Below are 16343 nucleotides of genomic sequence, written 5' to 3' on the forward strand. Positions count from 1 at the left end.
GACAGACCTGAAGCCCAGTGAGCTAACCGGCCCTAGACCATGCAGCAAATTAAGAGACCAAGCCATATAAAGACACATCTCAGAGACTTGCCCCTGGCAGTCCAGTGGTTAAGACCGCACTTCCAATGCAGGGGCACGGGTTGAATCTCTGGTTGGGGAACTAAGATCCCACATGCTGTGTGGCATGGCCAAAAACAAACAAACAAACAAAACCCACTGAGAGATAATTTTTAAAATAATATTAAGAGCAGATACTATTTATCAATTGAGCACAAACTTCTATGAGAGCCACATACTTTGTTCATCTTCATTTAATCCACACAACAATGTTATGGGGTAGGTATTATCAGTGTAATGGTTATAGATTTGGAAATGAGGTTTGGAGAGTTTAAATAACCAGCCCAAATTCAGTCATTTGACCTCAAAAATAAACTCCAGTTTTTTCCACATCCATTGCCACAACTCAAATCTAGAACACTCTTGTCTCTCATTTAGACTGTAGGAAAGTATCTAAAATGTTCTCCCTTCTTTCACTGAAAACCCCCTTAAATTTACTTTCCATACACCAGCCAGATAAATCTTTTAAAAATATAAATCAGCTCATGGAATAACCACGAGCAAGTCCTTCTGTGATTTCCCCCTGTTGTCCTTAGAGTAAAATCAAAATTCCTTACCAGCATCCTACAAGGTCCTTCACAGTTGGGTCCCTGCCTCCTACCGGACTCTTCTTGTAGCTCCTCCTTACTGGCCGCACTTCAGTCAGGCTAGTCGTCTTTCAGTGCCTCAAGTACATCAAATGCCGTCCTTTATCTGGGCCTCAGAAAGTGCTATTTTCTCTGCCTGAGATGCTCTTCTACTCTCAGGCATCAGCTCACATGTCACATGGTCAGATATCTTTCCCCTTGACCTCATCTAAATTAAAGTCACCTTGTCACATAGCCTCATAGCACCCTAATACTTTTCCTTCTTAGTACTTAGAACATGGTAATCATATTGTTTGCTTCGAATACTAGATTGTAAGCACCATGAGGACTGAGGTCAAATTTGTTTTGCTCACTGCTGTATCCCAGCATGTAGACAGTGTTTGTCACTCAAGAGGCACTCAATATTTCATTTGATGAAGGAATAAACAAAAAATTTTAAACTCATGAGCTCCAACCCTTAACCACATATCTTCATTTTATAGGGCCTAAAAAGCATCTCCTTATCCCAACCCAACTCAGCACTTCTCCTGCCATTTCTGACATTGCTGGGGAAGGGTAGTTGCACTTAAGAGTTGAAAAAAAGATGAATGTTCCGAAATACATGTGTTCATATGTTAATGTGTGCATTTGCAAGCGGCTGTATTCAAGTAGGATCAAATGTTGATAATGAGTGTTTTCTTCGCCAGCATTGAGATACATGCCATGTAATTGCAAAAATAACTAGTTAGACTGTCAGAAGGCAGGATACTCCTGAGAGCAGAACAAAATGTTCAAGAGAATTAACCCAAAGATGATAATTAAACCATGGGATCATCAGCTGGAGAATGGGTTGACACCTTGTTCTGACTTTTGAACCTATAAGCACCCAACTGTGATTAATAGAACTCAAGACCAAAGGATATTCAAGCAGACTGGAAGGCTGATCTGTATGAACCCAGAGAAAGGAGGAGCTGGCTTCTACCCCACCCCAACCCTTCCACCCTTTACCTAATTCTTCCTCTTTTACATCCCCAGGTTAAACACAAATAGCCAATTTTAGGGCAAGACCAACGAAGTACCCACCTATATAGTGGACTTTGTAGAGTCCACAACTTTCATCATTAAAATAACTGATGGGATTACCTCAATATGCATGCCTTTTCACTAGGGTAAAGCCTTGTTCTCTGTGGAGAGGAAGTCATAACCAAGTCCTATGGATATCAAACAGAGGATGGAGGAGGCAGATGGGAATGGGGTGACAATGCCACCAGGGGATATTTGACGCTACTTTCAGGCATTTAGGGCCTTCCCTGGTGGCTCAGCTGGTAAAGAATCTGCCTGCAGGGTGGGAGACCTGGGTTCGATCCCTGGGTTGGGAAGATCCCCTGGAGAAGGGAAAGGCTACCCACTCTAGTATTCTGGCCTGGAGAATTCCATGGACTGTATGGGGTCACAAAGAGTCAGACACGACTGAGTGACTTTCACTTCACTTCAGTCATTTAGGGTTGTCACAATTGGTGGGTGGTGGTAGCGCTGCTGACATCTAATGGGTAAAGGCCAGGGATGCCGCTAAATATCCTATAATGCACAGGGCAGTCCCCACAACAGAGGATCATCCAGCCCCAAATGCCAATAGCACAGTGGTGGTGGATGGGAGTGAGAAATAATGCACTGAGTGAGTGATTGCCATGAAGACCTCTAGGTGGCGCTGTTTTATGAGCGGTCAGAAATGTGGATCTGGAACTCAGGAGTGTGTCTGAAGCTAGAGGCACCTATTTGGAATTCGTTCACAAGAAGGCAGTAAGATAAGACCCTCCCCACTCTCTGCCTGGCACATACCAGGAACTCCACAAATACTTGTTGAATGAAAAAGAGAAACCTTTAGAGTAAGAAGAAAAGAGGGCCATAGACAAAAATGTTTGGACACATTTTCATCAAGGTGATGGACTAAGGAAACTGAAAAGGAGCCGTAAGGATAGAAGAGCCAGCAGAGTTTAATGCTCTTGAAACCAGAGAGGGAAATTTCAAGGGGGAGGATATGGCCAACAATGTCAAATGCTGCTCAGCAATCAAGTTGAATGATGTCAATGCACAGAGTTGGATTTGGCAGTGAGCAGGTTGTCATCCAACTTGAGAGAGCAGGTTCAGTTGAGTGATGGGACAGAAGGTAGGTTGCAGATGCAGAGGGGTGCTAGGTCCTCATCATCCCATCATTAGTAACGATGGTAAAGAAGGAGTTGGAATGATGGCTTCTGGAAGTGGCAGGGATTCAGGAGGAGGTGGAATCTTTTAGCAGAGTTTTAGCCTGGCAGGAAGAAGGCCTAGTGAGAATAAAGGCACACACTTAAATAGCTAATAGCCCTTATGGATCTCTTGAGTATGTCAATTGTATTTTTGAGCTTCCTATAAAAGTAAGCAGAGGGCATGTGGAATTGGGACTCGATGTATCATGTGGCATTCAGGAGGCCCAAGAGGGAAACTGAGGTTCAGTTTAAGGAAGAGTTCCTTTGTCATCAGAGCTCTCCCACAAGGAAAGTGATGCCTGTGAGTAATGAGCTCCCATGTCACTGGAAGTATTCAAAGATAGGTAACACAGTCTCATGGGAGGTGGTTCCTGTGCTGAATTAGAAATTAGATTAGATTCTTAGTATCCAAACTTTTGGACTTTTTGGATCCATAAATGTTTTAAGGGGAGTTAAAAGGGTGAGTGGAGTATAGATTGATCTAGAGAGTCAGCAGTGTTTAACTTTTGCTGTGTTAAGTGTATTAATTTTCTATTTACTACTATAACAAATTACCACAAATTTAGTGGCTTAAAATAGCACAAGTTTATTATCTTCCAGCTCTGTAGGTCAAATCAAGGTGTTGGCATGGCAGCATTCCTGTCCAGAAGCTCTAAAAGGGAATTCATTTTCTTGCCTTTCCCAATTTCTAGAGAGCACCTACTTGCTTAACTCATAGCCCCCTCCATCTCTACTCATAGTCATGGCTGGTCAAGTCTTTTTCATATCACATCACTCTGATACTGACTCTTTTTTCAACTTCTGTCTTCCACATTTACATTGGGCCACCCAGATAATCCAGGATAATCTCACTATTTTAAAGTCAACTGATTAGCAACCTTAATTCTATTGGCAGCCTTAATTCCTCTCTACCATGTAACCTAATTCACAGATTTGGGGGATTAAGACATGGACATCTTTGGGGACACAATTATTTGGTCTGCTGCAAAGAGGGCATATATATCCATATAAATTCATATATATACATACATATATATGTGTATATATACATATAAATTCATATATATGTGTGTATATATATATGAATTTATATGGATATATGTATATATATTTGAATTTATATATATGTATGTATATATGTATATGTATTTATATATGTATATATATTTGAATTTATGTATATATGAGTGGTATCATAAACATCATCATTATTTCAGAAAAGAAAGGACTCTACATACAACACTTGGACAATAGAAATGATACAGAGAAAAGGACTATTTTTCCTAAAAAAGAACAGTTGTCAACCTTCCCCCAACACACACACAAACACACACGCACACACAGATATTTCATCAGACTGGAAACTTCACCATGGACCAGCATCACAGCTTTAGAAAACACTGGACTCCATGATCTTCCATCTCTAAGCTTCCTTGATCCCCTGGAATTCACTGTACTGTGGTATTACCTAGAGAACCTTCTTGTGGTATATCTCTACTGGTTCCTCCACAGCTATGTTTTTCTTCTTCATGCTTGTTTCAAATGTGATCATTAAGTCAGCAAGAGACTTCAGTTTCCTTTTTTTCTCCCAATTCAAAAGGCTATGAAAAGTGTTCTGTAAATGATGTGGAATATTGTTATTCTGATCTTTGGGATAATCAAGTTGTTTGACATTTTTGTAATGAGGCCTTTTGAAATATGGGTGGTGTAATTAGCTGCCACATTGTACATTCTCAATACCTGTCCCGACCCTGCAGACTTGGGGACTATAAATAAAAGTGTGACAGCTGGCTCCAGCCTTGCTTGTCACTCAACACTGAGGGGAACACAGCCGGTGAGCTACACTAGAATCCCCAGGCATCCAGAATGTAGTCAGAAATGACGTCTTCAACTAAAAGAATTTGCTGTTTTGCTAGGAGGAAGAGATGGAGACAGGTATTCTTAGCAAGCAATCATGATATTTCATACTGGGAAACCATGGAGGCCCCGAGTGGAGACAGCATTTTACCAGCACAAGGGAATTATATAGGGAGGGGAAGAGCCAGAGGACAAAGTCAAATTAGCAGAGTTCTTCCTGAATCCAAGAACAGGAAAGAATGCTGAAGGAATTTCTAGGGAAGGTGAAAGAGAAGAAAAACTGGACTTCCTGGGTACTTAGTGTGAAGTTAAGGGCAGTGGTTGCTGTAGGAGGTGTAACCTGATGGGGTCAACAGAGTGCAAAGTAAAGAGTTGGCAAGAGAAACAGAATAAACTATTTAGTTGCCAAGTATATGCTAAGCACCATGTATTTCCCATGTGCCATTTCATTTACTCCTCACGCCGTGACAATAACCAAGACACATTTATAACTAAGACATACTTTACCTTTTACTTATCTCATTTCTTACTGTCTTCTCCCCTCACTAGTACACACGTTTTGGGAGGACAGGATCAATTTTCTCTCCTGTATCTCCTACTACCTATAATGGTACCAGCACATAGTAGATGCTCTGCAGCTATTTGTTGCATGAATAAATAGCTAGCACTAAGTGAGTATCTCTTACATGCCAGGTACTGTTATAGATAGATGCTTCCCATGAATGGAGTCATTTTGACTTTCACAACCAGTGCTGAGACAGGCACTATTATCTCATTTTTACAGATGAGAAAACTGGGTCAGAAACAGATATTAAGTAATTTGCCTAATAAGTGATGAATTCAGGATTTCAACCTAAAGGATCCAAGTCTAGAGCCTGCCTTCATAATCTCTATCCTATACTGAGGCCCACAGAGTTTAAGTCGTGCAGCCTCAGACTGGCAGAGCCATAACTAAAGTCCACCTGCCTCAAAAGCTTCTCCCCTTCCTTTTATGCTTCACGGCTTCGTAAGACTGCCAAGACAACTATTTCTTCTGTCATTATTTTACCAGGGACTAGTCTCCTGAGATAAATAAATGGGTGTGGTTCATTAAGGATTCAGATAAAGATAACACACATTGCCCCAAAGAATCACAAGTCCCCAAAGATCACCCACCAATCTGCCACCTGCTCTCACTGATATTTAAGGCTGGAGGGAACTGAGAGCAGCAGCTGGCAGATGAGTCACGGGAAACCCCTGGTGGATCCGTCAATGCTGAGAGCTAGGTATTGTGGGTAAGTCACTTTCATGCCAGGCAAATCCTGACCCATGCTGCCCTAGATAGCACTGGAGTAGGGATGGCATGGAGATGCTGATAAAGCAGTTCTGAGAGACTGGTTCATAATTCACTGCATGACCTTGTGCAAGACACTTCCCCACTTTGTGTCAGTTTCTTTAGGCTAGGTAGGCATCAGTGGGACTCTGTTGAAGCAAAAGAGACAGTCACTATATCTCTTATCTACTGGACCTTGCCACATAAAATTTCATCTGGAGAAAGGATTCTACACTAAAAATTGTGCTTGAAAAGACAGTGAATGACAGAGTATTTAAGTTTCTTCTATTTCAAACATTCTGAGGACCTAGAAATATATACACTATCCCTTGGGTCAGCTCAGTGTACTATTCAGCCCTACTTTCTGCAGCCAAGAATGGACCTCATGCCCCAGCTTCCCTCAAAGGCTATTACCCCTGTCTTCGTGTGGCAATTGTCTTCCCCCCGGGCCTTCAGCTTATGTTACTTGCACATGTTGAGACAGAGCAAGTGTAACTATGCACAATACTATCTGCAGGACAGCTGCACCTCTGTTTTATCCGAAAGGAAGATGAACCTGTTTGCAGGCAGGAATAGAGATGCAGACGTAGAGAACAGACATATGGACGCGGGGTGGGGAGGGAAGGGTGGTTCAAATTGGGAGAGCAGCATTGACATATATATGCTACCACGTGTAAAATAAACAGCTGTGTAGCACAAGCTCAGCTCAGTGCTCTGTGATGACCTGGAGTGGTATGATGGGAGGGTGGGAGGCTCCAGAGGGAGGGGATATATGTATACATATAGCTGATTCACGCTGTTGTACAGCAGAAACTAACATGATATTGTAAAGCATTTATACTCTAAGAAAATAAAAGGAATAGAACACAATAATCTTTTCCTAACACGTGTCTTGTTGATGTCCACTGCCGTGTGTCTGCCTGTTAGACCACAGTAGCTGAGTGTTTTCTGAAAGGTGACGCTGATCTACAATATAATACTCCTAGGTCTCTCAACTGAGCTGGGCCCGAAGCTGTGAGCTTAGTTTGGAATTTTTTAAGTTGTCACTGGGCTCCCTCACACCTGCTCACTCACCCATTTTTAGAAGCTCTTCCTGAGTCTTTTTCTACTTGTCATCATACATAAGCTCAAAGGTTTCACTGAGTGCTCCTGCCTGGAGTCTGGGTTTCACATATACAACATGACTTTCTTCTTAGCAAGTTTTAAAATAAGCAAAAATAGAATTATGTTGTTTAGGTGCATCTGTGTATTTTTTTTAAGAAGACCAAGCTAATGATAAATTTAAAAATTCAATGTAGTAGTTACCCCAGGGGGAGGGAGAGAATCAAAACAGGAAGAGAGAACAGAAGAAGGAGACATAGGTAAAACTAAGTTATTAGTAATATTATGATTCTTGGGCTGAGTGATGTTTCTAAGAGTGTTCAATGTATTTTAAATAAATAAATAATGAAATATCCATGTATAAACTGCTGCTGCTGCTAAGTCGCTTTAGTCGTGTCCAACTCTGTGCGACCCCATAGATGGCAGCCGACCAGGCTCGCCGTCCCTGGGATTCTCCAGGCAAGAACACTGGAGTGGGTTGCCATTTCCTTCTCCAATGTGTGAAAGTGAAAAGTGAAAGTGAAGTCGCTCAGTTGTGTCTGACTAGTAGCGACCCCATGGACTGCAGCCCACCAGGCTCCTCTGTCCACGCGATTTTCTAGGCAAGAGTACTGGAGTGGCTTGCCATTGCCTTCTCTGCATGTATAAACTAGTAATGACTAATTCTGCACCCACTAGATTCGAAAACAATGATTACAAGAGCGATGCAAGGTTTAAAAAAAAAAAAAAGAATCTATAACCTACTTTAATTTTCTGTTTCTTTCCAATACACCAGGGGCTTTTTGAAACTCTAAGAGGATCATAGCTATATGTTTGTCTCTCTCCAAGTTTTTCTCCCTCAATTATTGTTCATAATTTTGCCTGGTTGGGATTTCCTTGTTGAAAAATATGTTGCATTGTCCGTCTAGTCAAGGCTATGGTTTTTCCCGTGGTCATGTATGGATGTGAGAGTTGGACTGTGAAGAAAGCTGACTGCCGAAGAATTGATGCTTTTGAACTGTGGTGTTGGTGAAGACTCTTGAGAGTCCCTTCTACCGCAAGGAGATCCAACCAGTCCATTCTAAGGGAGATCGATCCTGGGTGTTCATTGGAGGGACTGATGCTAAAGCTGAAACTGCAATACTTTGGCCACCTCATGCGATGAGTTGACTCACTGGAAAAGACTCTGATGCTGGGAAAGGTTGGGGGCGGGAGGAGAAGGGGACGACGGAGAATGAGATGGCTGGATGGCATCACCGACTCTGTGGACATGAGTTTAAGTGAACTCCAGGAGTTGGTGATGGACAGGGAGGCCTGGCGTGCTGTGATTCATGGGGTCGTGGAGAGTCGGACACGACTGAGCGACTGAACTGAACTGAACTGAACTGATGATAGTTGGTATAGATAGATCTAAGAATGACTGGCTACCTCCTGAGTCATTTTGAATGAAAAGCCACTATTGCTTATTCCAGTCTTCCAGCCCCATAACTGTTAATAAGATTGGATTCTTTCTAGAGCTGCCAGATAAAATTCAGGATTTTCAGTTAAATATGAGTTTCAAATAAACAAGTAATTTTTCAGTATATGACTGAATTTGAGGCATATTTAAACTAAAAATAATTTCTTATTTATCTGAAATTCAAATTTAATTGGACATTCTATTTATCTATTTTCTAGTAATATAAATATATATTCAATATATTTATATTTGCCAAATCTGGAAACTCTATTGCATTCAAGCCAATAAATACTGTCCAATGTCACTGTTTGTTTTGGGTCCCAGGCAGTGTGAGTTTTGGAGTTGGACTCAGGTTCAAGTCCTGGCCGCTCCACTTAAGAGATAGAACATTTTTTGGTCTCAGAATTCTTATCTATTAAATAGAAATGATAGTAATACCTAATGAGGTTTTTGGGAATATTAAAAGAGATAATATGTGTGCTTAGCATATGGGCTGGTACCTACTAAGAACTCAATAACTGTTATCATTATTGTTGTCAATGTTATACAGAACATTATGTGTATTGGCCAAGATTTGACCTAGTACTGCAAAATTCTACACTGACAGGATGAATTTGGGAATGGGACTCTCCTTCATGTCTCCTTTGGTGATGATTAAGACATAGTGCCATCTAGCAACTTCCTTTTTGTTTCGGAATACTTCTTTTGGCCCCATGTCATGAAATGCCCCAGGTTCATTCTCTAGTTGATTTTCCCTTTTAATATAAAGGCTTTTCTTGCAGGTGTTTGGAGGTCACTTAGAATTCCTCAAGCTGGAAGCAATGTCTCCCCCTAAGGAGGTCCTTGAGTGACTGATAATCACCTTTGAAATGCTACCTCAAGCCAATGAGCCATGAGTTTGGCTGATAAAAGGGAGCAAAACCTTTACATTCTCTTCTCTGACCCACCCATTCCCATCAAAACTGAACCTATCCATTTTCTTACTTGTCCTGACATCTAATCAGACATGTTAATGGCTAAAAAAAGATTGTAATTTGGGGGAGGGGGCTCCCAAAGCATAAGCTTTTTTTCATAACTCGAAACCTGAAAAAGTAAGCCTAATGTTGGCTTCCTAGCTGATAAGGGTGACCAAGCAGGGACCCTTAAATCACACCACATTATCAACTGCCTGTTCTGACTGCTTCGCATGAATGGAAGGGAGCAGTAGTGCAAATAATCTGAAGATCATTTCCACTTGGTTTGGGAATGCACCACATGGTGCTGTTGTAGCTGATTTGCTTTGCTAATTTTGTTCTACTTACGCTAATATTGAGATTGGTTCCCATGTTTTAAGCTCATCTGGGCCCGAAGAAGGAAGAGGTAGTGGCGTGACCCATTTTGAGATGGAGGAAAACTCACCACAATCGTGAGGAGGATGTGAACATTTTGTGTGTGGGCTACCAGGTCTAGAAGATCAAATCAAAAGGATTAATATAGAACTTTACCTATTACACAGGGGCAGAATTGGCCCACCTACCCCATGGGTACTGAAAAGCCAGTATTCCCAATGACCTGCCCAGAATCTGAAATTTCCCTCATTATTAGTCTACATAAGGGGTGTTCATCATAACATAACTAGATAGGTAAAGCATTATGTAACCAAGAAGGGGCTTCCCAAGTGGCTCAGTGGTAAAGAACTCGTCTGCCAATGCAGGAGACACAAGAGACGTGGGTTTGACCCCTGGGTCAGGAAGATCCCCTGGAGAAGGAAATGGCAACCCACTCCAGTATTCTTGCCTGGGAAATCCCATGGCCAGAGGAATCTGGTGGGCTGTAGTCCATGAGGTCACAAAGACTCAAACACGACTTTTTGACTAAACAACAACAACCTAAGAGACACATTTCCTAGAAGACACATTAGCAGTTCATCTGACTAAATCATCAGTCACTATTGTTACCTAGTAGAAAAGCACTGCAGGGGTGAGACACAAGATAATTCTATTGGGTTGGCCAAAAAGTTCATCTGGGCTTTCCCATAATACCTGAATGAACTTTTGAGCCAACCCAATACCTTGATGGGGCCTGGGTATCCTAGGAGGCCCCTGGGCAGCTACAGTGGAAGTGTGGGAGCCCTTAGTGCCTTGGGGGTGGGCTGGGAGGTTTGCTGAAGGAGGGTAAGACAACCTTCACCTCTTTGCTTGCCACATTCCTCTTAGTTTCCTGCTCATGCTTAGTTTTCTCTCATAGAGAAGATGCAACTGCATCAGATAAATTCTTTCCTTTCTTATCCTTTACCTGCTGGGCAACTGGATTTTCCAAGGGCTTCTAGAGACTTCAGCAACCACTTGTTTTCTGTCTGTCTTTTAGAGTCTAACTTTGCACTGTATTTCCAACCCTGCAAGCTGCAGCAAAGGACCATGAACTTATTGAAATGTCTTTCTCTTTTTCTCATTGCAGTCTGCTCCCAGTTCTCAAGAGGGGTGTATGCCATCTTTGGATTCTATGACCAGATGTCCATGAACACTCTGACCTCCTTCTGTGGAGCCCTGCACACGTCCTTTGTCACACCCAGCTTCCCCACTGATGCAGATGTGCAGTTTGTCATCCAGATGCGCCCAGCCTTGAAGGGCGCCATCCTGAGTCTCCTGGGTCACTACAAGTGGGAGAAGTTTGTGTACCTTTACGACACAGAAAGAGGTAAGAAGAGGCATCTGCTCTCCTCTTTGAATATTCACTTAACAGTGGTCTTCAACCTCCTCAACTCATGCTTGTCCCCTTCTCTTCCAGTAAATAAAATCTCATATACTTTTAAAACTGTAATTATTATTCAAAATGAATTGAAGAGTAAGGCAAAAAAAAAAAGAATCAAAGCAATACTAATTTTAGAATCTAATTTTTCAAATTATACATGTATTCCCATCCCAAACTTTGAAAAGGGGTTTCAGATTATCTTCCTGGTTGAATCACTGTTGCTGAAAAAGAACCCTCCCCCCTCCTCAAAATAATTGATCTGGTCTAAAATACACAAAGCAAAAGTGGCTTAGTCTAAAATAGAGAAAGGCCTAAGCTGGAAAGCTTTTGCAGAATTAATCCAACCAGAGACCACAGTTATCCCCATTTCATAGATGAGAAAACTGAAGCCCAAAAAGGAAAAGTGCTTTTTCACACAGCAGCTTAACCCCGGAGCTGGAACTGGTGGCAATATCTCTGGCTTCCAGATCACATTAGGCTTTCAGATTGTAGGGCCTCAACAACTAGCTGATGGAAATAATGAATGGAGACTGGCTAAATTGGGTTTGGGGGGTGGATAGATTTTCTACGAGTTAGACATATTATATTGAATCTATTGATGACATATTATATTGAAAGAGTCTCAAAAATTAGGGGTCTGATCTTAAATAGTATCCAGTTAGGTATACGCATCATAGTGCAGCTAAACAGACTCCTCTAAAATCTAGTTATCTTTGAGGGTTTTCTTAGTAAAACCAGGGAATCCTATCACCATGAGATTCTAAAAGATAATGTTACTTTATCACTTGTTTGCCTATTCCCCTGGTTATATGCAGGGAAGGGCTTGTCAAGTGGTGCTAGTGGTAAAGAATCTGCCTGCCAATGCAGGAGACACAGGAGACGGGAGTTCAATCCCTGGGTCAGGCAGATCCCCTAGAGAAGTGTATGGCTACCCACTCCAGTATTCATACCTGGGAAATCCCATGGACAGAGGATCATGGTGGGCTACAGTCCATGGGGTCACAAAGATTTGGACACTAACTGACTTAGGACACATGCATATGCAGGGAATGGCTGTCTCTGACTCAGGATTTTCTGACTCAGAGAAAGAAGGAGCAAATGGAAGACCTCTCTGAGGGATCACTGGAAATGACGTCCTTATAGGTAACTCAACTTGAAGGGCCATTTTGTTTTTAGGAATCCAGAGTGCTCCTCACTTTACTCTTATTTTGATAGATCATCAAACCCTCTCAGGAAACACTAAGGCCTGTATTTGCTTATGGTACTTACCTCCAAATATTATCAAATTTCATGAACCTGAAACAGGAGAGCAGAGTTCTAGTCCATCCTCTGCCACTCACTAGCTCTCTGACCTTAACCAACTCATTCAGGCTTTCTTGGCCTTGATCTCCTAGCCAAAGTTATGTCCCTTCTTAATGTAATATGCTATGATTTTTAATATAATACCAGACGGGATACTTTGAATCTTATTACTAATCCTAGCTTACATATTATCAGTTAATTAGTCAACCAATCTATAAGGTGTTATCTACCCTCAATGGTTTATTCAAATCTTGTGATACATGCTTATATAATACAGTCCCAGTGGGGGTAGACAGAAAAAGGACATTAAGGAAACAATTCATGAACAACTTTCAGAACAAAGTATCAAACTCATAGAAAATTAAGTGATACACTACAGGTTCTGACTGCTGTAAGACTTATGAAAAAGTAGCACTTCAACAAAGTAGAATTTTCAAAGGCTGGCTAGAGGAGCCAGGCCTTAAAGGATATATAAGCTGTGGACTGGAAGAGAAGAGGGAGATAGAGTTTGGGGAAGAAAAAAAGAACATGAACAAAGGGCAGAATCAGAAAGGAGTACCCTGTGTTCTTGCATATCATTGCCTGACTAGGGTACCAAAATAATTTAAATGTTCTAATTCACAATTAGAGAAGGCAATGGCAAGCCACTCCAGTACTCTTGCCTGGGAAATCCCATGGATGAAGGAGCCTGGTAGGCTGCAGTCCGTGGGGTCGCAAAGAGTCAGACATGACTGAGCGACTTCACTTTGACTTTTCACTTTCACACATTGGAGAAGGAAATGGGAACCCACTCCAATGTTCTTGCCTGGAGAATCCCAGGGACAGGGGAGCCTGGTGGGCTGCCGTCTGTGGGGTCACACAGAGTCGGACACGACTGAAGTGACTTAGCAGTAGCAGCAGCAATTCACAATTTGCTAAATTTTAATGCATTTCCTTTCTTTCAAACACTGAAGATGAATTAGCCTATTTCCATGTATTATATACAGTAGAATCTAGTGCATAAAAATCTAATTTTCAGAACTAAAATTTGTAAATTAGACTTTTCTCCTGAAATTTTTAAAAATGAAACATCAGTTCTGCTAATACTTTTTGAAAAGCAGGAGATACAAGTTCATGTATTCTCTCCTCATCTCTCATGACCCTCCTTTGCCCATTAGCTCTCTACTGGAGGAAAGGAAGCAAAAGTCCACCTCTCTTTCTTTCTTTTTTGGCTGTGCTGGGCCTTTGTTGCAATGCACAGGCTCTAGAGCATGTGGGCTCCCCAGTTATGTTGCATGGGCTTAGTTGCTCCACAGCATGTGGGATCTTAGTTTCCCACCCAGGGATCGAACCTGCATCCCCTGCATTGGAAACATGGAGTCTTAACCACTGGGCCACTAAGAAAGTCCATATCTCTATTTCCTAATCCTGTATCTTTTTTCTCAAATCATCTCATTAAATAATTTGTTCAGATCTGTGGTCTTAGAACCAAATGAAACCTTTCTGACTCATGTGGGTTCATATTTTTTCCTCTATAGCCATTTAGCTGGTGGGATTAATCTGCTCTGTTTAAGAAGTAATTTTCTATAAGGTTTTATACTAATTCCCCCCTTGGAAAGCCTTCTTAAAATACTGCACACTGCAACCTGGGTCCAGAATTTTCAACAGTTTTTATTTGCCCACATTTTGTTTTTCCAAAAGCGGTCTACTCCTCAAGGCATGATTATGCCTCAACCAACTAACAAACCTGTTGTCTTATGTTACCTGATGAGAAACATCCACTGCAGGCCACGCCTATTTTCCACAGTTGCCCAAATGTGCCAGAACCACGCTTGCCTCAGGAACTGCCCTTCTACTACTACCTGGAATTCTCTCCATCTCGATTATGAAAATTCTTCCTGCCTATCCTTCTGTTTTTCCAAACCCACTTCAAACTCTACTTCCTCAAGGTAGCCTTTCCGGACCACTCCAGTGCACAACAATTCATTCATTCAATAGGTGGTAGGGTTAAACTGCTGAACAGGATAGACATGTCTCCTGCCATTATAAAGCTTACATTCTAATAAAGGATATAGAGAAAAATAAGTAAGCAAAGAAATAAAAGCAAAAATTTTATATTTAGGTCAGGTGTTATGAAGGAAAAAAAGACAGATACTAATCGATAGGACATAATTGTCAAAGGATTCTCAGTGACAACCTCATGAAGAAGGAGCATTTCAGTTGAGAACTAAAGAATTAGAAGGGAACAGTCATGTGAAGAATACAGAAAACGAGTTTTTAAGCAATGAAAACAGCAAGTGCAAAGGCCCTGTGGCAGGGAGAGCTTAGTATGTTTGAAAAACTGAAAGAAGACAAGTGTGGCTAAAGGGTTGTGAGGAAGTGGAGAGTGACCTAAGATGAGAATGAAAACAGAAGTCAGATCAAAGCCATGGCATACACATAGGAGCCAGGATAAGGAATATGAATTTTATTGTAACTACAATGGGAAGTCATTGGAGGATTCTGACCAGGGGAGTCACGTGATCTCACTTAAGTTTCTATAGGTGAGAAATGATGGCAGCTTAGACTAGGCTGGAAATGGAGAAAAGTAGACAGGGTTGAAATATATTTTGGACCCAGAATCAACAGAACTTGGTGACAGATGGGCTGTGGGATGTGAGGGAAAGGAAGGATTCGTGAATGACTACTAATCTTTTGGCTTGAGAGACTGGGTGATAAGGTGACGCTATTTACTGAGGTATTGAGGGCAGGAGGAAAACCAGTTTTAAGGAGCAGAGATCTTGCACACCTCTGAAGGCCCCCAGAACCCTTTTGTCCATGTCATTCACTTGGCACTTATTTGCTTTCTGTTGTTAATTCACTGGGTCTGCTATTGACCTTCCCAAGTGCTTCTCTCCACTGCAATAGTAGATCATTGCTTAGTCCCCAGATTGAGACTTTATGCGTACCTGGTTTCTAGCACAGACCTGGGTATATACTTAGTGTTTTCCCAACTCCACTAGTGATTCATCCAGAAGAAGCCCATGATGTTTTTTTAAATGTTAGACTGAAAGAGACAGAAAAACCAAGAAGGGAGGGAGGGAGGGAAGAAGGAAGGAAACAAAGGAAAGGAAAGAGGGAGGGAGGAAAGGAGAAAAAAGAAAAAGGAAGAAAGAGAAAACCCAATTTATAACTCAAACCCTGTTGTATGATTTGCTGAAATATTCAATAGTATGTCTATTCTTTTTTTTTAATTGGAGGCTAATTACTTTACATTATTGTATTGGTTTTGCCATACATTGACATGAATCCGCCCCGGGTGTACATGTGCTCCCCATCTTGAACCCCCCTCCCACCTTCCTCCCCATCCCATCCCTCTGGGTCATCCCGGTACACCAGCCCCGAGCATCCTGTATCATGCATCGAACCTGGACTGGCGATTCGTTTCACATATGATAATATACATGTTTCAATGCCATTCTCCCAAATCATCCCACCCTCGCCCTCTCCCACAGAGTTCAAAATAGTATGTCTATTCTATATTTTCTCTTTTTTTCTACAATGATCATCTATTGCTTCAGTAATAAACATTATGGGGAAAATTACAACTGCAAAGTATAATTTTAGAATTTTTAAAATTGCATAAGAGAGAAATGGAAGCTGGAGAGAGACAGAAGGGAGCACCTATAATTACAATCAAATAAGCTAAATATACAAAT

General features: G+C 41.5%; 1 protein-coding gene across 3 annotated transcripts in view; it reads left to right on the plus strand.

The window, feature by feature from the left end:
- Positions 1-16343, plus strand: part of GRIA3 (glutamate ionotropic receptor AMPA type subunit 3) — a 314305-nt gene that overhangs the window by 67069 nt on the left and 230893 nt on the right. For all 3 annotated transcript variants that reach the window (XM_055437923.2, XM_088834231.1, XM_055437921.2), the window contains one exon: positions 11071-11310. In XM_055437923.2, coding sequence (XP_055293898.1) covers positions 11071-11310 — 240 coding nt within the window. The remainder of the gene's footprint in view (positions 1-11070; positions 11311-16343) is intronic.

This window comes from Moschus berezovskii, chromosome X, assembly GCF_049115385.1.
Source record: "Moschus berezovskii isolate FMDL1 chromosome X, NW_MosBer_1.0, whole genome shotgun sequence".
In the NCBI taxonomy this organism is placed as follows: Eukaryota; Metazoa; Chordata; class Mammalia; order Artiodactyla; family Moschidae; genus Moschus; species Moschus berezovskii.